This window comes from Peromyscus eremicus, chromosome 1 (assembly GCF_949786415.1).
Source record: "Peromyscus eremicus chromosome 1, PerEre_H2_v1, whole genome shotgun sequence".
Lineage (NCBI taxonomy): Eukaryota > Metazoa > Chordata > Mammalia > Rodentia > Cricetidae > Peromyscus > Peromyscus eremicus.
The window spans coordinates 97,278,557-97,301,016 of NC_081416.1; the positions used below are offsets into that span (position 1 = coordinate 97,278,557).

Genomic DNA, 22,460 nt, shown 5'->3' on the forward strand with positions numbered 1-22,460 from the left:
AAACTTGTAGTCATGTTAGGTATATTTTCAGGTCAAACAGAGATATATTTTAGATAGACAGGTGGTCTTCAAACACTTCTGAGATCTACAGAATATGATATTTAAGGTGTTTTAATAATATAAGACTTTTTATGAAGATGAGACATGCCTGCTCATGGCAGCACTAATCTATTTCAGAGAAGATATGGGCATTGAAGAAATCCATATGGAATTTACTTTCTTTTTGACAAAAGGTAGCCACTTGGCAAGAAACTGCCCTTGACTCGACTGCTGACAGTATGTTGTCTAAATTGGACAAGCAAGACACAAAAGAAAGTGACTGCCAACCTTTGCCAAGACAAGGCAGGACAGTTCTTCAAAATTCCTACTTCACAGAAAAGTCTGTCACTTATTCTAAGACTGTAAGCCAAAGATGGATGACCCAACATTATAAAGAAACCATGGATGACTGTCCAAGCAGCTAACTGTTTCTGTCATTTCTTAGTATTGGAAGTTGTTTGCTTTGGACTTCGTGTTTACTCAGGTAATATTCACCATAGGGAACAGGTTCCAAAGAGCCAGCTCATACACCAGGGACAGATCCTGGTCCCATTGCTGGGGAACCACAAACAACCAAGCTACACAACTGTCACCCACATGCAGGGGGGTTAGTTCTATTGCATGGAGGCTCCCTGGCTATCAGTCTAGAGTCTGTAAGCTCCCTCAAGCTCAGGTCATCTGTCTCTCGGTTTCCCCTTCATGATCTTGACACCCCTTGCTTACATAATCCCTCCTCCCTCTCTTCAACTAGACTCCAGGAGCTTGGCCCAGTGCTTGGTTGTAGATCCCTGCATCTGTCCACCAGTTGCTGGACAAAGGTTCTATGATGACAGTTAGGGTAGTCACCAATCTGATTACAGGAGAAGGCCTGCTCAGGCACCTTCTCCACTATTACTAGGAGTCTTAGCTGGGGTCATTCTTATGGATTCCAAGGAGTTTCCCCTGGCACCAGGTTTCTTTCTATCTCCACAATATAAAAAGCCTTTCTCTTATGTATTTATATTTATATCTATACATTTATATAAATATATCTATTTATTTATATTTATATAAATATATTCATATATTTATATTTATAAAAAGTATTTAAGGAGAGGAAAGGAGAAGAGGCCCTCCTGTTTCCTTTTTAATAACTCAAGTCTACATCCATGGAAAATCCTCTTCTCACTCCTGACAAATGAACTGTAGTAAGGAAATATTCCTTCTTCTGATGTTGGATCTAAGTCACTGAAGTACCAGGATGGAACTGACAATAACATACAATTACAGGATATAGCCTTAGCTCTGGGGAGAATTACTATTAAAAGATCTTAATGATGCTAAAATCTTCGATTTCTTCCCAAAGCAACTATATAGAAGAAACATCCTAGTTATTATTTAATTGTTTCCATTCCTTTGCATTTTTTGTCCTCTAATGCCTTCTGTCCAATGTGCTGAATTAAATAATCCCTGTGTTCATCAAGGATATGATTTCTGTCTTCCAATCTAAACTCTCAGAGATATACTCACTAACTAAAATTTTTCCTGGAGAAAGATCCAAAACAAGTACAAAATGTATATGAAAATATTTTCTCCTGCCCATCAATGCCTAAGGCAGAAGGGAAGCTGGCCTTGTGGTCATAAGAACAGGGGAGCTATCCCTGACCCCCACAAGCTGCAACAATCAGGAGAACAGGACCTATACCTTGCCTGGGCAACACAATGGAGCCAACATTGTTGGTGCAGATGTGGGTGAGCCAGCTCTGAACTAGTCAACAAGGGAGAGCTGTCCTCATCACCCATCTATCCTGTGGTAGCATGGGTGGAGGAGAGTTTCCCTCCTCTCCCTACCATCCATTAATGCATAAGGCAGGTGTGAGAACTGGCCCTGAAGTCACAAGAGCAGGAGGACTGTCCCTGGCCCTCACTAGCTGCAGCACAGGGAGAGTTACCGAGGAAACACAGTAGAGCTGTGGTGTAGGTGCTGGAGAGCCAAACCTGAGAGGGTGAAAGCAAGAGAACTGCTTTCACCCCTCGCTCATCACTGAAAGAGGTGAGTTAAACTGGACAATGCTGGAGAGCTCAACCTGGTGGAGAGGACAGAGAACTGGTGGGCAGACCAACTCTGCAGCTGCCCAGAACCAGAACCAAGGTTATGAATTGGCCTGCCCCAACATCCATCCCATCTATGATCTGCTAGAGCATGTGAAGGGACCTGACCAGCAGACTCAAAGCTGCAGGATCTCCACAGTACAGGGCAACAACAGGATACCCAAAAAGAGTCCCATTGAGGGCCCAGCATCTATAATGTAACAGAAACGAGAGGCATCAAACCAGATCAATGACTCTTTGCAATGAACACTGCAAGTGTGCAAAGTGAACGAGGGGGTTTACTGCATGACTCAACTCACAACAGATTCCATGAGGAGGTTGTGAATTTTCCCGTTTTTTTTTTTTTTTTTACCTTTTTTCTATTAAATATTGTTTTATTTTGGGGGAGTGCAGGAGCAGAGGGCAGATGCAAATGAATGGGATCAGGATACATGATGTGAAAGACCCATAGAATAAATAAAAAGAAAGAGAAAAACTATTTTCACATTTGTTTATTAGGTCATCATATAATATTACAATTGCCTAATAAATCTGCCTTTGTCTTGGATAAAGATCATCTCCAAATAATTTAATTTTTTTGATGTCTCAAAACAATCTGAATGATCTGAACTTATGGTCTTCTTCCTGTAGCTGGAGAAGCCCTGGCAGTCCGACAGCCCACTTATAAAATAAACACACAGACGCTTATATTATTTAAACTTTTTGGCCTAATGGCTCAGGTTTCTTGTTAACTGTTCTTATACCCTAAATTAACCCATTTCTATAAATCTGTACTTTGCCACGTGGCTCGTGGCTTACTGGCATCTTCACATACTGCTTGTCATGGCGGCAGCTGGCAGTGTCTCCCTTCCTCAGCCTTCCACTTCCCAGAATTCTCTTCTCTGCTTGTCCCGCCTATATATCCTGCCTGGCCACTGGCCAATCAGCATTTTATTTATACAGAGTGATATCCACAGCATCTTCCCTTTAACTGAGCAGTACTGGGAGTGCAGGGGTGTACACCACACCCACTTTATGCAGGGCTGTGAATATAAACTATATATAAGAGTTGAATTTAAAAGTTGTTTTTCTTTTTTTCATCTTCAAATAAACATCTTTCTTTTTATTATTAAGAAATTTTCTATTCATTTTATATACCAACCACAGATTCCCCCTCCCTCTATCCACCCCCAGCTTCCCCTGCAACCCACCCTCCATAAAAGTTATTTTTCATAGGTGGCATACATAAAAATCTTCTCTGAATAAATGAAAATATGAATGTTTGACCAAAATGCTAGATTCCTGATGGCAACATTACCTGTTAAATAAGAAGGCTGAGACTCAGAGAAAAAGAGATAAAGTAAGGGTATTTGTACAATTAAGTAACAATGGACAAGGCCAGTCATCAAGTTACATCTAGGTACTAAAATTTGGCAATTTGGAATGATAATATATATTATTCTCACTTATGAATAGAAATGATGCTATTTCTCTCAATAAGGAAGAAATTTAAGTCAATAAGCAGACATATTCCCTTTTTCAATTTAAAAAAGTGATAAATCCACATCAGAAATCTTTACTGAGACATTGGTTATCAACATTATTGAAAGCTTTCACTCCAATTATGAACTATCACTAATATGATGGCATTTTAGGGAACACTGATATATATGAAAATCTGCAAATTACTTTAGTCTCTCTTGGATCATACAATCTTTCTTGCAAATAAATCTACCACTTTGGTAACTCTCAACACAGGCATGGCTCTCAACATTGTAACCTCTTTAAAAGTCACTTTCCTCATCCACAGAGAGACAAAGACTAGAAAACATGTGTGAAACAACCATCTAACTCTTTGCCATGCTGGAATATAGAACTTTCAGCACAGCCTTGCGTATCTGCTTGGTCTTCACACTGTAGATGATGGGGTTCATGACAGGAGGGATCAGCAGGTAGGCATTGGCAATCAGAGTATGGACATATGGGGGAGCTCGTTTCCCAAATCGGTGGACAAAGGACAAACTGAGCAGTGGAATATAGAACACAGCCACAGCCCCAATATGAGAGATGCATGTGCTGAAGGCTTTCTTCCTCTCTTCTGGGGAAGCAATGCTGAGGACAGTTCTAATGATTAAGACATAGGAAAGGATGATGAAGACAGAGTCCACTCCAGCAGTGGAGATCAGGGCAGTGAGCCCAACTGCACTGTTGATCCTGGTGTCTGTGCATGAGAGCTTCATGACATCAGGGTGGAAGCAGTAGGAGTGGTGGAGCACATGACTGCTGCAGTAGGACAATCTTTTCAGGAGCACTGCCAGGGGAGTCTGGATCAGGGTTCCCCGAATAATGATTGCTACTCCAATCACTACTATTTTAACATCAGTTAAGACAGAAGCATATCTAAGGGGATTAGAGATGGCCACATAACGATCAAAAGCCATGGCCAACAACACTGAGGATTCCATGACAGTGAAGAGTTGAATGAAGAACATCTGGGACAAGCAGGCATTGAAGCTGATCTCTCTGGCATTGAACCAGAATATCCCCAACATGATGGCCAGAGTGGACATGGACAGCCCGAGGTCAGTGGTGGACAGCATGGAGAGGAAATAATACATGGGCTCGTGGAGGCTGGGCTGAGTGATAATGGCGAAGAGAATCAGGCTGTTCCCTGAGAGGGCAGTTGCATAGAGAAAGCAGAAGGGGATGGAGATCCAGGTGTGGAAGGCTTCCAGCCCAGGAACACCAGTGAGCAGGAAAATGATGGAAGAAGTTGTGGTGTTCTGGAAAGTTGACATATTGAATTCAAACTTCAGTATTTTCAGCTGAGTGTTCTGCAATGATATATACATATTTATATGTGATGCACTCAACCCCAAGTGAGTCACTTCCCTAGTAAACGTTTCTCAAAGGCAATAGCTGTTGAAATCGCTTGTAAAAAAGATTAAAAATACTAAGGAATCAACTGAGAATATTCCCTTAAGGGACCAAAGTCATGAAAGGAAGAATTTCATTAGGATGATACTTTATAAAAAATATTATACTAAGTGAATTAAGCCAGACTCAGAAAGATGTAAACCACACGTTTTCTTTCCCTTGTGGAATCATTTTTAGAAGCATATGAAAACATAGGAAGGAGCATAAGGCTGTGTATTTTAGGAAAGTGTAACTAGTGTACCAGCAAAAGGGATAAGAACAGATAAAGAGAGAATATAATCAAAATACACTGTAGTCCTATATGACAATACCATGCTGAAAGCCTCTATTTTATAGAAATAATATGAATAATAATGTAAAAACAATAAGGGCATTCCATATTATTTATATTCACAAATTTGATAAACAATGAATGAGATGTTTGCTTATTTCTTCCTAAATAAAATTAGCAATAAATTAATAAATATTGAAATTTGAAATAAGTGCAAATGATTATGAAATTTCATATGTATAGTGAACAGTATATGCAATGATGCTGAGATGGTCCATTTACAATGTTAAAAGTTCATCTATACATGAGCAGTTTCAAACATAATGTATGTATGAGGAATTAAGACACACAACCAGAATGGAGTATGGAGCATTCTCAATGTAAATATCAGGAAACATATTTTGAATTTTTATACTGCATTGCAAGCCAAATTTCTTCTAATTGCATATTGTAAACTATGAGTTGGTTCAAATGCTCTGCTATTTGCCTTGTAACAGAAGACTGCACTATACTGTACCTCAGTTTCATCATCTCTAACAGGACAATGCTACACCTAATCCCATGGGGATTCTGTGACAGTTAGGCTAGCCAATGTCTGTGGAAATCTCAGCAGAGTTCTGATGTTAGGAATCATTTGCAATTAAATAACAAATCAAAGTGTAAAATTAAGCAATTATTTCTCTCTTCTTTTTCTTATGTCATTTCCTATGTGTCTCTACTTACCTATTTCGCTTTCTATCAGAAAACTGAGAAAAGGACAGGAATATTATGTAAGTATGAACAGGTAATATTTAGCTATGAGTCTCTTCCCTATTTAATATCTTTTTAATCCACTTTTCTAATTCTTCTGTAAGATTCCAGAAATGTAGGACAAGCCCCTGCTGTTACAGCATATATACGTAATTGACTTTTTGATAGCTAGTGAGTTATTTAGGGGTGTGTGTGTGTGTGTGTGTGTGTGTGTGTATCAAAATACTAGAAAGAGACTGTCTTGGATATAAAAAGGGATCCAGTGAATACGAGCAAAGTACAATGATAATCACATATGAAAATATCACAATGAAACCACTCTTCTTTAATCATATCTTAAAAAAAACTGTTGCTACTTTGCAGAGAGCTCTACTGTCTATCTTCCCAGTCAGCTTCAGATGTGGGCTTAGTTTCATAGCAAATATGAAAGAATGTACTCTAAAATTCAATATAAGAATAAATAAGTTTAAAAAAATCAATAAGCTAATTACATGCTGATCCTGCCCTCAAAGACAGGAAAAATTGAGTTAGGTTATAAGCAAATGTATATGCAAATAAATAAAATGCAAGGATGCATAGGGTGATGGGAATGTGTTATGAATTCAGTGGTTGTAGACGAGAGAAAGTTTCTGAAGAAGCATCAAAAGGCTTCACTGAGTAAAAGAAAATATTTGTACAGAAGCTGATAGATTAAAATTCAAAGACAGTGGCCATTTAGATGGTTTTAAATACCCTTAGGGTGTAAGAGATACAATATGCCTCAAAGGCAGTATATAAAAGATGAAGTTTGTGATTACCTCACCACAGTCAAAGGGTAAGGAGGGCCTGAGATGGGGTTCAGTGGAAGAGCACATACCTAGTAGGGGTGAAGATCTGAGTTCTGTCACAGCATCAGAGAGAGAGGAGGGGGGAAGAGGAGGAGGAGGAGCAGGAGAAGGAGAGGGGAGGGGAGGGGAGGAGCAGGAGAAGGAGAGGGGAGGGGAGGGGAGGAGCAGGAGAAGGAGAGGGGAGGGGAGGGGAGGGGAGGGGAGGAGCAGGAGAAGGAGAGGGGAGGGGAGGGGAGGGGAGGGGAGGGGAGAGGAGAGGAGAGGAGAGGAGAGGAGAGGAGAGGAGAGGAGAGGAGAGGAGAGGAGAGGAGAGAAAAAAAAAACCATGTTGTAACAAAAATCTACACAATTATGCCGGTTTCCTTGGCCACCTAAATACTTGTTTCTTCCCTCTGTTCCACTGCTCCTTCTAAGTCCTCTCCTTTACCACTCACAGCATGTTGCCTCTCTTCATTCTCTACAGCAATGGTTCATACATACTTTGGAAATCTGGCATCTGGCATTGACTGACATGTAACATTCTGCTGCATGAGCCTGTCTGGCTACATCTGAACGTACTAAGACTTCAGTGGTTTGAAACAAGGCACATTCCTTACAATTCTGTGTTAGACCATAACAAAACAAGATACTCAACTCAAGGTCTCACTAAGCAGTTTGAGATCTCAGCCCAGACAACCTTCACCTGGAGCTTGGAGTCCTCTCTCAAATTATTCAGGTTACCAGCAGAAATCAAATCTTTGTAGTACTTATTTGAGGTCTCCAGTTTCTTGCTGGCTGGTGAGGGGAGGAAGAGACTCTTGCATGCTTGAGCCCACCTTCAGTCTCATGCATGTGGTCCTCACACCATGATGTTGTACCTCTCCAAATCCAAAACAAGAACCTCTCTGTAGCTTCACCTAGCCTCCCAAAGCTCCTGTGATTAGGACACAGGGCTGGGACAATCATTGCTTAAATTAACTTGATGTGAAGCAACCAAAGACCTTGTCTGCATTAAAAGTCAACTGTAGTCTAATGTACCTGATCACTAGTGTGGTTAGCATGCCTTGCTCACACACAGAGGACCAAGGGGTTGTTCTCATACAGAACAAATAATCTGGGGTGAATAGTAAACTTTAGGGCCCTCTGAGAATTCTATATACCACAATTAACTGAGCCACCAATGGTTCAAAACTTGTTCTTTATTATTTCTTTTATTTTTGAGATTATAACAAAATTACATCATTCCACCTTTCCCTTTATTCCATCCAAAATCTCCCATATACACCATCTGGCTCGCTTTCAAATTCAGGGCGTCTTTTTTTCATTAATTGTTGTTATCTACACATATGTGTATGTATATTTATATAGTGACCATTGATTGAGTATCCTTTTCCTCTAGTTCTTGATCACCACTTTACATAACACTTGTATCAGTTTTGCAAGAAGCACAGAAATATTACTGTAAGTGATTTTTTTGTCTTGTGTTCCCAGTTTCCAGACTTTCTCTCCATTGATGCCAGTCAGAGCTCTGAAAAATACACCTGCATATTCTTGCTTGTCTGGCACTCTTCACTGCCTCCAGCATGAAGTCAAACTCAGTATCTCATCACTAAAAATAAGCAGTTTTCCAAAACTGGCAAACGCCTATTTAAAAAAAAAAATTCCGACAGATTCAACCTGAGGTTTTCCTTACTTGACTAACCACACAGTATAGCAAGGTCCCTCCCACTGATGTAATTTACTTAAATCATACAGCTCTCTTTTCTGAATGAAACTAAGCTCTTTAGGTTCTCTATTTTATCCATAGAGTTATCGATAAATCCAACATAACATTTTATTTATGGAAACATTCAGTGATATCACCTTCACTAGGATGAATCATAAAAAAACACTTCTTCCTCTGGAATTATGTGTGTTTTTTTAGATTCATACAAACAGACTAATGGTTATCCTATTGCTCAATCATGTCATCTGAAAATATGCCTCTGTAAATAACAAGGTATAGATAGGAGAACACTTGCTTATTAATAAAAAGGTATATCTTATTTTTAATTATGTGGCATGTGTAAGTGTGTAGGAGGTGGGGTTGTCCATGTAAGTGCAGGTGTCCACAGAGGCCACAGCCATCGGGTCCTCCTGGATTTGGAGTTACAACTTACTGTGAGCCCCTCACCATGGATACTATAAACTAAACTTGGGCTCTCAGTCACAGTTATGTCCTCTTAACCACTGAGCCATCTCTCCAGATTCTCATCATTATTCATTAATATTTTCCATCATATTATAACAAATGAAAGCAAATGACCAATATTCTGAACTTACCTCACTATATGGTCTTCAGCACTTCCCCTCTCTTGTACTTCAAAAATTCTTATTCAGGTTACATAGCTTGGAAAAATAAAGTTTGAGGTGTGTGTGTGTGTGTGTGTGTGTGTGTGTGTGTGTGTGTCTGTCTGTTTGTGTGTCTGTGTCTGTGTGTCTATGTCTGTGTGTCTGTGTGTGTTAATATAGTCACATGCTTGAAGAGGTGTGCAGTATGTTAATTATTGACATGCTGGACAAGGTGTGCCTGTGCATACACATACATGTGACAGAGGAGGACTTCAAGGGTATTCTCTATCTCCCTTCATTTCATTCTCTTCAAACAAGGTCTCTTACTGAGCCTGGGGTAAGGCTGGAAGTGGCAAGCCTCAACAAACCCCCTGTCCATCCTCCATAGTGTTGGCTTTTTACATGGGTACTGGAGGTCCAAACTTCAGTTAACATGCTTGCATAGCAACATCTCTTACACACTGAGGTATCTCCCCAAGTCCCTCCCACAAAATGGAACTAAGTGTCATATATTTCAGGCAGGCCTCAATTTCTCCATGTAACCAAGAGTAACCCTGAATTTCTGATTTCCTGCCTCTAATTCTAGACTATTGGAATTGCAAGGATATGCCATTTCATCCACTTTTGCCACCACATCTCATTTACTCAGTGTTGTGGGTCAAAGCCAGGGCTTTGTGCATGCTACCAAATGAGATGATGTATCCCCATGCCTTGGACCAGAAATTTTATGATTCATAGAGCTCATTCATGGTCTCCAAAATTCAATTCATTTTCTCTCTCTCTCTGTCTCTCTCTCTCTGTCTCTCTCTCTCTGTCTCTCTCTCTCTGTCTCTCTCTGTCTCTGTCTGTGTGTGTGTGTGTGTGTGTGTGTGTGTGTGTGTGTGTGTGTGACATCTGGGATTGTTTGTGAATGACCCTGGTTTGTTACTACATAATAATCTCCTCTCTGCTCAATTTGTTGACACTGATCTACCTACATTAAGATGATGGTACCCCATCTAAACTATAACGCAGTATTAAAGGTTCTATGCTGAGCTATCTTGAGTCGTCTCCTCCCTGGCTAATGATTCACCAAAACTGTTAGAATTATGGGCAATTCTGGGTCCCATGAAACTTTTGCCATCAACTACACTGAGTTTTCCAAATGAGTACATGACATTCCACTTTTATGAAGTTTGGTAGGTCAGCAATGGTACGTGGGGGTTAAAAATGGCAGCATTTGTAAAGAATCAATGTGATAGCAAGCAACAGAATATGGGAGGTGTGTGATAATGGCAAAGGAAGATGGCAGTGATGGGAGCAGTGGGTATAGGGCAGGAGTGGCTGCTGACATCAGATTCCCTTTTGAATGTTCCAAAATTACCCAGAAAACTCCAAATTGTAAGACAGCATTTACCTGTATGCAGCAAGACAATTGTGACATTAAACTCACTTAGAATAGATGGCTCCAAGTTACATATTTCTGATTTTCCTGTATTTCCTTAGGAATCAAGATGACCTCCATGAAGTTAATAGAATCTTTTAATTCTTACAAGAAATCGCAGAGGTAAAGTATATTGTTTTCCTGAATGCAACAGCTTTACTTACAAGCACACAAGTTGTTCTTTGGTGTCTTTCTGGAGGAGAGAGCTGAGGAGCGGAGGGCTTCTTCTCAAGGATACATAGCATATGTGGAGAGACCTGTCTCAGGCCTTCTGAAATCTCTTCATTAGAAACCCCAGATGGAGATGATGTGGACCCCAGAGGATGAGGCGCCCCATGGGCTCATTCTACTTCATGGTTTCCTTTCCCTCGGATTCACTGCATACTTCTTTAGTTTCCGTGAAGAAACTGGTGTTGTAATTCTTTCTCCCCATGTCTGAGAACCATCCTATAAAAGCACATTTGTAAAAGTCCCCCATCTATGCTGGAATGCTGAGTGTCCTGAGCTTCTGTAGGTCTAGTGCAGGGAAAGGTAGCTGCTGTGAGTTCATGATTCTGTAAACTTCAGAAAGATGCCGTCATTACTGCCCCACAGACAACCAAATAGCTATACTAATTCTTTCAAAAAGCACTGTAAGGATTTAATATATTCCAAAGTTTTCACTAGAGTGATACAGAGAACAGAGCAATCTTTCTCCCACAGAATCCACAGCCCAGTGTGGAAATAGATATCAAAATCAGACCTTTATCACAATACTTAGTTTTCATTAATCATTTTAATTAAGATATTATAGGGTGCAAGATGATAATTCAGTATATGTACTCAATGCATAATGATAAAATTAGGTTAGCATTTTAATCTCCTAAATATTATTTTTAAATTTCATATTAAGCTGAAATAGTTGTATAATTAATGTGATACAAAGTCTGTTTCTTTGTATGACTCCATTGTGTGATGGTCAAATCAGTAGAAATTTCCTTAAAGTTTCCACTTTAGACAGTACATCACCATATCTTGTAAGATTGAAATATTAATTTATTTAACAAAGAGAGCTCAAGGCTTATTTATTTTTTATTTTATTTAAATAATATTTTTTTCATTTATTGTAATACTGACCTCAGTTTCCCCTCCCTCCTCTCTTCCCAGGTACCCCTTACTTCACATCTCCCCCCCCTCCCCTTCCACTCCTCTTTCATCTCTATTCAGAGAAAGGACGGCCTCCCATGGGCTTGAACAAAGTAAGGCACATCAAGTCAGGCAGGACCTAGCTCCTCCCCAAAAGCCAGCGAAATGCCAGGGACAGGTCCTGATCTCACTGCTAGGAGCCTTACAATGAAAGCAAGCTATGCTACTGTCACACCCATGCAGAGGGCCTAGATAGGTCCCACGGCTCCCTAACTGTTGGTCCAGAGTCCATAGGCTCCCACAAGCTCAGATAAGCTGTGAGTTCCCCTGTCATGGTCCTGACCCCACACACACACACCTCCCTGGCTCATACAATCCCTCCTTCCTTTCTTCAGCAAGACTCCAGGCGTTCAGCCCAATGCTTGGCTGTGGATCTCTGCATCTGCTTCCATCAGTTTCTAGATAGAATATCTCTGGTGACAATTAGGGAAGGCACCAGTCTGATTACCGTAGATGACTAGGTCAGGCACCCTCTCCACTGTTGCTAGGAGTCTTAGCTGGGATCATCCTTGTGGAATCCTGTGGGTTTCCCTGGTACCAGGTTTCCCCCTAACCCAAAAATGGTCCCCCCTATCAAGACATCTCTTTTGTTACTCTCCCCCTCCATCATGCCTCCAACCCACTCCCACACCCAGCCTACGCAACCTGCTCCCTCAAGTTTCCATCCCTCCATCTCCCCTTCTTCGCCCCCAGTTTACCAGAAGATCTCTTCTATTTCCCCTTCCCTGGGAAAGCCATGCCTCCTTCTTTGAGCCCTCATTATCTAGCCTGTGGGGCTGTGGATTGTAGGTTGTTATCCTATACTTTACTCCTAATATCCACTTAGGAGTGAGTACACAACATGTTTGTCTTTCTGGGTCTGGATTGCCTCACTCAGAATGATTTTTTTCTAGTTCCATCCATTTGCCTGCAAATTTCATGAGGTCATTCTATCTTACAGCTGAGTAATACTCCATTGTGTAAAAGTTTCCTTATCCATTCTTCCATTGAGGGGCATCTAATTTGTTTCCAGATTCTGGCTGTTATGAATAATGCTGCTATGGACATAGTTGAGCATGTGTCCTTGTGGTATGATTGAGCATTCCTTGGGTATATACCAAGATTAGTATAGCTAGGTCTTGAGGCAGATTGATTCCCAAATTTCTGAGAAACCACCATATTGATCTCCAAAGTGACTGTACAAGTTTGCATTTCCACCTGCAGTGGAGGAGTTCCCCTTACTCCACATCCTCTCCAATATAAGCTGTGATCACAGTGTTTCTCATCTTAGGCATTCTGACAGGTGTAAGATGGTATCTCAGAGTTGTTTTGATTTGCGTTTCCCTGGTGCCTAAGAATGTTGAGTAATTCCTTGAATGTCTTTTGGCCATTTGAGATTCTTCTGTTGAGAATTCTCTGTTGAGATCTATAGCCCATTTTTCAATTGGATTATTTGGTATTTCAACATCTACTTTCTTGACTTCTTTATATATTTTGGAATTAATCCCTCTGTCAAATGTGGAGTTAGTTAAGCTCTTTTCCCATTCTGTATGCTGCAGTTTTGTCATATTAACTGTGTCTTTTGCCTTATAAAAGTTTTTTCAGTTTCAGGAGATCCAATTTATTAATTTTCAATCTCAGTATCTGTGCTACTGGTGTTATATTTTGAAGTAGTCTCCTTTGCCAATGTGTTCAAGGATACTTCCCACTTTCATTTCTATCAGGATCAGTGTAACTGGATTTATGTGGAGGTCTTTAATCCACTTGGACTTGAGTTTTGTGCATGGTGATAGATATGGATCTACTTGCATTCTTCTATACATCAACATCCAGTTATGCCAGCACTATTTGTTGAAGATGCTTTTTTTTCTCATTGTATAATTTTGGCTTCTTTGTCAAAAATCAGGTGTTCATAGGTGTGTGGATTTATGTCAGGGTAGTTAATTCAATTCCATTGGTCCACATGTCTGTTTTTATGCCAAAACTAATCTGTTTTTATTACTATAGCTCTATAGTAGAAGTTGAGGTCAGGGATGGTGATACTTCTGGAAGTTCCTTTATTGTACGGAATTGTTTTAGTTATCTTGGGGTTTTTCTTTTTCCATATGAAGTTGAGTATTGTTCTTTTGAGGACTGTGAAGAATTGTGTTGGGATTTTGATGGGGATTGCATTAAATCAGTAGATTGCTTTTGGTAAGATTGCCATTTTTACTATGTTAATCCTACCTATCCATGAGCATGGGAGATATTTCCATTTTCTATATATTCTTCAATTTCTTTCTTTAAAGACTTAAAGTTATTGTCATATAGGTCTTTAACTTTTTTAGTTAGAGTTACACCAAGATATTTTATATTATTTGTGGCATTGAAAAGGGTGTTGTTTCACTGATTTCTTTCTCATCCCATTTATCATTTGTATATAGGAGGGCTACTGATTTTTTTTTTTAGTTAATCTTGTGTCATGGCACCCTATTGAAGGTATTTATCAGCTGTAGGAGTTCCCTGGTAGAATTTTTGGGGTCACTCGTGTATACTATCATATCATCTGCAAATAGTGAAAATTTGACTTCTCTTTCTTTCCAATTTATATTCACTTGATCTCCTTTTGTTGTCTTATTGCTCTAGCTAGGACTTTGAGTACTATACTGAATAGATAGACAAAGAGGGAACAGCTTTCTCTTGTTTCTGATTTTAGTGGAATCGATTTGACTTACTATTTAATTTGATATTGGCTGGTGGCTTGCTGTATATTGTTTTTTATTATGTTTAGATATGTTCCTTGTATTCCTGATCTCTCCAAGACCTTTATCATGAAGGGGTATTGGCTTTTGTCAAAGGCTTTTTCAGCATCTAATGAGATGATCATGTGGGTTTTTTTCTTTCAGTTTGTTTATATGGCGGATTACATTGACAAGAATTTTGTGTGTTGAACCATCCCTGCATCTCTGAGACAAAGCCTATTTAATCATGGTGGACTTTTTTAATGTGCTCTTGGATTCAGTTTGCCAGTATTTTATTGAGTCTTTTTGGATCAATGTTCATGAGGGAGATTGATCTATAATTCTATTTCTTTGTTGCATCTTTGTGTGGTTTGGGTATCAGTGTAACTGTAGACTCATTAAAAGAATTTGGCAATGTTTCTTCTGTTTCTATTGTGTGGAACAATTTGCGGAGTATTGGTATTAGCTCTTCTTTGAAATTCTGGTAGAATTCTGCTCTGAAACTCTCCGGCCCTGAGCTTTTTTTGGTTGGAATTTTTTTTTTCTTTTTTTTTTTTTTTTTTTTTTTGATTTTTCGAGACAGGGTTTCTCTGTGTGGCTTTGCGCCTTTCCTGGAACTCACTTGGTAGCTCAGGCTGGCCTCGAACTCACAGAGATCCGCCTGGTTCTGCCTCCCGAGTGCTGGGATTAAAGGTGTGCGCCACCACCACCCGGCAGTTAGGATATTTTTAATGACTGCTTCTTTTCCACAGATGTAATAGGTCTATTTAAATTGTTTGTCTGATCTTGATTTAATTTTGGTATGTGGTAATAATCAAGAAAATTGTCCATTTTTTTAGATTTTCCAATTTTGTGGAATACTTGTTTTTGAAGTATATGACCTGATGATTCTCTGAATTTCGTTAGTGTCTGTTGTTATATCCCACTTTTCATTTCTGATTTTGTTAATTTGGATATTCTCTGCCTTTGATTAGTTTGGATAAGGTTTTGTTGATCTTGTTGATTTCCTCAAAGAACCAACTGTTTCATTGACTCTTTGTATTGTTCTCTTTGTTTCTATTTTATTGATTTCAGCCCTCAATTTGATTATCCTGCCATCTACTCCTCCTGAATGAGTTCGCTTCTTTTTGTTTTAGAGCTTTCAGGTGTGCCATTAAGTGGCTAGTGTGAGATTTCTCCACGTTCTTTTTTGTTGTTGTTGTTATTGTTTTGTTTTGTTTTTCGAGACAGGGTTTCTCTGTGTAGCTTTGCGCCTGTCCTGGAACTCACTTGGTAGCCCAGGTTGGCCTCGAACTCACAGAGATCCGCCTGGCTCTGCCTCCCGAGTGCTGGGATTAAAGGCGTGTGCCACCACCGCCCGGCTTTTTTTCTTTTTTTTTTTTTTTTTTAAGAATTCTTTTTTTTTTTAAGATTTATTTATTTATTATGTATACAATGTTCTGCCTGCATATATGTCTACAGGCCAGAAGAGGGCACCAGATCTTATTACAGATGGTTGTGAGCCACCATGTGGGTGCTGGGAATTGAACTCAGGATCTCTGGAAGAACAGTCAGTGCTGTTAACCTCTGAGCCATCTCTCCAGCCCCTTGATTTCTCCATGTTCTTTATGTAGGCATTTAGCACTATGAACTTTCCTCTTAGCACTACTTTCATGGTGTTCCATAAGTTTGAGTACGTTGTGCATTCATTTCCATTGAATTCTAGAAATTCTTTAACTTCTTTCACTTTTTCTTCCTTGACCCAGAGGTGGTTCAGTTGAGAGTTGTTCAGTTTCCATAAGTTGTAGGCTTTCTGTAGTTTGTGTTGTTGTTGAATTATAATTTTAACCCATGGTGATCCTACAAGATGCATGGGGTTATTCCAATTTTTTTTGTATCTGTTGAGATTTGCTTTGTGACAGAGTATGTGGTCAGTTTTATGGAAGGTTCCATGAGGTGCTGAGAAGAAGGTATATTCTTTGGTGTTTGGGTGAAATGCTCTGTAGATATCTGTTAAGTCCATTTGAGTCATAACATCTTTTAGTTCCCTTATTTCTCTGTTAAGTTTCTGTCTGGCAGACCTGTCCATTGATGAGAGTGGGGTGTTGAAGTCTCCCACTATTAATGTGTGTGGTTTGATTTTTGATATAAGCTTTAGTAATGTTTCTTTTACAAATGTGGGTGCCCTTGGATTGGGGGAATAAATGTTCATTTTGATGAATTTTTTCTTTGATGAATATGAAATGTCTTTATCTCTTTTGATTAATTTCAGTTTGAAGTCTATATTGTTAGAGATTAGGATAGCTACACCAGCTTGTTTCCTAGGTCCTTTGATTGGTAAAGCTTTTCCTAACCCTTTACTCTGAGCTAATAATGCCTGTCTTAGATATTGAGGTGTGTTTCTTGTATGCAGCAGAAGGATGGATCCTGTTTTCATATCCTTTCTGTTAGCCTGTGTCTTTTTATAGGCGAATTGAGTCCATTGATGTTAAGGGATATTAATGACCAGTGATTGTTAATTCCTGTTATTTTTTGGTTTTGATGGTGGTGGTGGTAGTAGTGTGTGTGCTTCCATTCTTTGGGTTTTTCTGGTGTGAGATTACATATTGCCTGAGTTTTTATGGGTGCAACTAACTTCCTTGAGTTGGAGTTTTCCTTCTTGTATTTTCTGTAGGGTTGGATTTGTGAATAGGTATTGTTTAAATCTGATTTTGTCATGGAATATCTTGCTTTCTCCATCAATGGTAATTGAAAGCCATGCTGGGTAATTGAAAGTCATTCTGTGGTCTCTTAGTTTCTGCATAATATCTGTCCAGGACCTTCTGGCTTTCAGAGTCTCCACTGAGAAGTCAGATGTAATTCTGATAGGTCTACCTTTATATGCTACTTGGCCTTTTTCCTTTGCAGCTCTTAATATTGTTACTTTATTTTATATGTTTAGTGTTTTGATTATTACATGGCAAGAAGATTTTTGGGGGTCCAGTCTATTTGGTCTTCTGTAAGCTTTTTGTACCTTCATAGACATGTCCTTCTTTAGGCTGGAAAAGTTTTTGTCTATGATTTTTTGAACATATTTTCTGGGCCATTGAGATATTCTTCTGTCCTTATTATTCTTAGGTTTGGTCTTTTATAGTGTCCCAGATTTCCTTAATGTTTTGTGTTAGGAAGTTTTTAGGTTTAACATTATCTTTGACCATTAAATCTATTTCCTCTGTCATATCTTCAACACCTGACATTCTTTCTCTCTTCCATCTCTTGTATTCTGCTGGAGATGTTTGCATTTGTAGTTCCTGTTTGCTTATCCAGATTTTCCTTTTCCAGAATTCCCTTGATTTGTTTTTTCTTTATTGCCTCTATTTCAGTTTTCAAGATTTTGAACTGTTTCCTTCACCTGTTTGATTGGTTTTGTTTCTTTGTTTGTTTGTTTGTTTTGTTTTGTTTTTTTCTTGGCTTCTTGGCTTTCTTTAAGGGATTTATTGATTTCTTCCCATTTTTGTTTGCCTTTTCCTTGATTTCTTTAAAGGAACTTTTCATTTCCTCTTTAAAGGCCTCTAATCATCTTCACAAAGTTATTTTTAAGGTCATTTTTTTCTGCTTCATCTGTGTTGGCATGTTCGGTCTTGCTGTTGTAGGATCACTGGGTTCTGCTGGTACCTTATTTCCCTTTATGTTGTTGAATGTATTCTTACATGGCCATTTACCCATGTAGGTTTGGAATAGTTATAGGTACAGGTGTTGATTCTTGTGATGTCTTTGTGGGATGGGTCCTTTGTTACTTTATTGTCTGTTTCCTTTATTGAATTTTGGTCTGAATGGCCAAAGGTTCTGGTGGTTGGCTGGACCTCAGGTCCAGTAGGGTTGTCTCAGCTGAGGTTGGTGGAGGTTTGAGTGCCTAAATGCAGTGTATCCTCCAGTTCGTCTTGCTTGTGTGGGCTTTATTTGTGCTTATGGAGTCTGTTCTTCCTACTGGTGTGGGTGGTGCCTGTGCCAATGGAGACTGTTCTTCCTACTGGTGTGGGTGGTGCTGGTGCCTATGGAGGCTGCTGCTCTTCCAGCTGGTGTGGGTGGCTTTGGTACCTATAGGGGCTGCTGTTATTCCAACGGGTGCAGGTGGTGCTTGCATCTATGGAAGCTGCTGATGTTGTGGTGCATGGTTGGCCAATGGGAGGATGATGTGGTCAGTGGTATAGGCAGTGGAGTGGGTCATAGAGGTTACAGAATCCGGTGGGTGTCAGGGTGCTGGTGCAGCCTGTTCGCAGGTCTCTCACCTGCTGGTCAGATGCTGAGGACTGCTCCAGAGCAATGGAGATCCACCCAAGGCTTATTTAAAGAACTAGAAATGTACTCATTTCAATTGCTTTTTTTCTCACTGATTAATTAGTGATTCTACTATTTCATCTTATTCAACCATGAATATTTGATTGGCAATAATAATCGTTTTAGCAGTATTACGTTAATGATACAATTACTGAAATACATATTTCTTAGTACCTGTATTATATAAACCGTTAATAGTTACATTATCTAGAGGCCTAAAATCAATTTAACAATAACCATAAAATTAATTTAACCATATTATACCAGGTACAGAAGTAATAAAAGATAATAACTATACAACATGATATCTCTGTCATTAGGGAATCCATGGTCTAAAATTTGTAGACAGGAAATTACAAGATCATCAGAATAAAGAAAAAAATGAATTAATTAACAGGCTCTTTCAAGTTACAGAGTAAATCACACAAGTGAATAATCAAACAGAGAAATTCAAGGAAGACTTTTTTAATTTTATGTATTTATTTTTCATTCCGACCATGGCGTTCCCTTCCTTCTCTCCTCCCAATGCAACCACTAATTCCCTTCTGTCCCCTCTTAATCCATGTTTCCTCCATATTCCCTCGGAAAACAGCAAGCCTCTGATGGGCATCAAAAAGCATGGCATATCAAGCTGCCATAAGACCAAGAACTCTAAAACTTTCCTAAGATGGCTTAATGAAGAATATTTTAAGCATAGTCTTGCGAATTTGTTTGGTCTTCAAGCTATAGATTATGGGATTCATTACAGGGGGAATGAGCAGATAAACATTGGCAATTAGAGTGTGCACAAATGGAGGAGCATGCTTCCCAAATCTATGCACCAATGACAAGCTGATCATAGGGATGTAGAAGATGGCAACAGCACTGAGATGGGAGACACAGGTGCCAAAGGCCTTTTTCCGCTCCTCCTTGGATGCAATACAGAGCACAGAGCGGATGATCAGAACATAAGAGAGAAGGATCAAGACAGAGTCCAAGCCTGCAGTAGAGATGACAGTGGCCAGGCCAAAGGCACTGTTGACCTTGGTGTCTGAGCATGAAAGCTTCATCACATCAGGATGGAAGCAATAGGAATGATGGAGCACATGACTATGACAAAAAGACAGACGCTTGAGGAGCAGTAGTAAAGGAACAAGAGCTGTTGTTCCCCTAATTACAATTGCAAAACCCACCGCAATGATCCGTGAATTGGTTAAGATCATAGCATACCTCAGTGGGTTCCAGATGGCAATGAAGCGGTCAAAGGCCATCACCAGGAGGACTGAAGACTCCATGAATGTAAAGCCATGGATAAAGAACATCTGGCCAATGCAGGCATCAAAGCTAATTTCTCGAACATTGAACCAGAAGATGCCCAACACAGTTACCAACGTGGAAAGACACAGACCCAGGTCTGTGAAGGACAGCATGGACAAGAAATAGTACATGGGTTCATGGAGGCTTGACTCAGTGATGATGACAAAGAGGATCATGCTGTTCCCAGAGATGGCAATGGCATATAGACAGCAGAAAGGGATGGAGATCCAGGCTTGAGAGGTCTCAAGACCAGGAATGCCAGTGAGGAAGAAGACAGTTGGGTTGGCAGTGCTCTGGTTGAAGGGTGGCATAGTGACTTAAGGAAGCAGATGCTCTTGGGAGAAAGGCACATATCCTGTAATGACAAGAACAGAAATGCTTCCAATCTCTACTATATACCATGCAGTTTAGGAACACTAAAAAACCAGTTCCTGTCCCTCATCTTCAGTGGAAAGGCAAAGCCATTTACTATTGTATTAGATGTCAAACTGAACACAGAGGAAGTGGGAGAAGAAACAGCAGTAACATCTGTGAAGAGACCCAGGTTTTCAGAAGATCTGTATTGTATTATGTATGGCTGTCTGTGTACTGACATCAAAAAGAAGACTAAATTAGGCTGGCAAGATGGCTCTGTTGGTAAAGGCAAGTGGAGTCAAGCCTGATGACCTAAATTCATATAAGAACCCACAGGGTAGAAGGAGATAACCTACTTCAGCAAGCTGTCATTTGACCTTCTTCCACATGTATGGTATGGTACATGTTCAAGTATACACATGAATGTGCACACACACACACACACACACAAAGTACAAACATGTAGTAAAGTTTTAATAGGTAGTAAAAGTATCTTCCAGTTCTATGGCGTTAGACACAGCTGACAAAGTATCTCTGGGAAACAAGCTAATTTGACTTCCTTTTCATCACTTCTCAGTTTCTGATCCAAAATCCTAGGGGCCATTACACTTTGACAGTTCATTAATGCCCAGGGAAAATAGGAGAGTAAGACAATATTAAAGCTTTTTTTATAGTCATGACTGAATAAATATATAACAACTGTCAATGTAAAAAAATCTAAATGTTAGAGAAGAACCAATAAATCTACACAAACAAACCACCCTGGGTGATAGAAGGAAAAGGTTTGTTTACACAGGTAGCAATTGGAAACCTAATTATGTTTAAGGAAAATTCTGCCTGCAGAAAGATGATTTAAAGATGACCTCACTAAGAACTAACAACACATTGGAAGACTGTGGAAAATCACTGAAGCAGAATCACCTTAGCAAATGCCATGGTTTTCTACTTTTCAAAGGAGTATTAATGTTAGAGTGAGGAGAAGTCTCCTTTCTCTGTAGAGATGTAAATCTGAAGGATTGAAGGAACTGCTTTACATTGCTTCTGAAGCTTTCTAAGGTCACATTTCTTTCTTCAGCATGCTTGATTTTAATGTAAATGTCTGCCAATTCCATTCATTGATGTATATGTTACAGTGTTCACACATGTGATGGGTATGAGTTAAAATCAGACATGTCTCAACAATAAAACCTGATAATGACCCTGAGAAAGAAAACATTAGAAAGGTGTGAATGTAGACTTAAGTAGAAGAATCAGCTAGAGGTGTGACATTTCTATGATATTGGAGTAGAGGAAATGATCAAAACTGAAAGCCTTTTGAGTATTGTAATAACTGCCTTTCCATGAGGCTTGTGAAGAGACGAGGTTTACTTAGGCAGTTTTAGAGGTTTCAGTCCAGGGCTAAGCACCTGTGTTGTTTTAGTCCCATGGCAACTCAACATGGTAGGAACACTTCATGAAAAATAAGCGAGAATCAAATGAAAATGGGGGGAATACCTCATTATCAGTCTTAAGGACATGTCACTAAGAAACAAATCCCTCTTGCCACAGCCCACCCCTTAAAGTTCTTACCACCTCCTATGAGCATCAAGCTGACACTCTACAGGATAGTTCAGGTCTAAACACAAATCTCTCCATCTCTCTCTGTCTCTCTCTGAGGAATCATAACATACAGGCAAGTTAAGTATTTGGGCTCTACTGTCATTTTTCAGAAGCAATTCATTCATGTATTTGATAGGTTCTTTTATATATCTTGTCAGGCATCTTCAATGGCTTTAGGTTTAGGTCTGAGGAAATAGGTGACTGTGTGTCCCTCAGTCATTTTCATCTTGTGACTCTGCAGTTGCATTAGAAAGTGTTTCTTTTGCTTTTTCCTTAAATCCTAAACCTTCCTGGTGCTCTGCTCCCAGTGGTTATATGACCATTTCCCCCACCAGTCCTCTGACTCAGGCCACATCAATCACTTTGGCAAATGTCAAACACTGAGAGCAGAGCAGAAATTACTT

The 22,460-nt window shown here is 39.6% G+C and overlaps 2 protein-coding genes across 2 annotated transcripts; both read right to left on the bottom strand.

Annotated features, from left to right (window-relative positions):
* Positions 1–3,956: 3,956 nt before the first annotated feature.
* LOC131901669 (olfactory receptor 51F2-like) lies at positions 3,957–4,907 on the bottom strand. Its single transcript, XM_059252780.1, has one exon. It carries the CDS (start codon positions 4,905–4,907, stop codon positions 3,957–3,959), a length of 951 nt encoding a protein of 316 aa, XP_059108763.1.
* A 14,562-nt stretch (positions 4,908–19,469) lies between these two features.
* Positions 19,470–20,414, bottom strand: LOC131901681 (olfactory receptor 51F2-like). Its single transcript, XM_059252789.1, has one exon. It carries the CDS (start codon positions 20,412–20,414, stop codon positions 19,470–19,472), a length of 945 nt encoding a protein of 314 aa, XP_059108772.1.
* Positions 20,415–22,460: the final 2,046 nt, after the last annotated feature.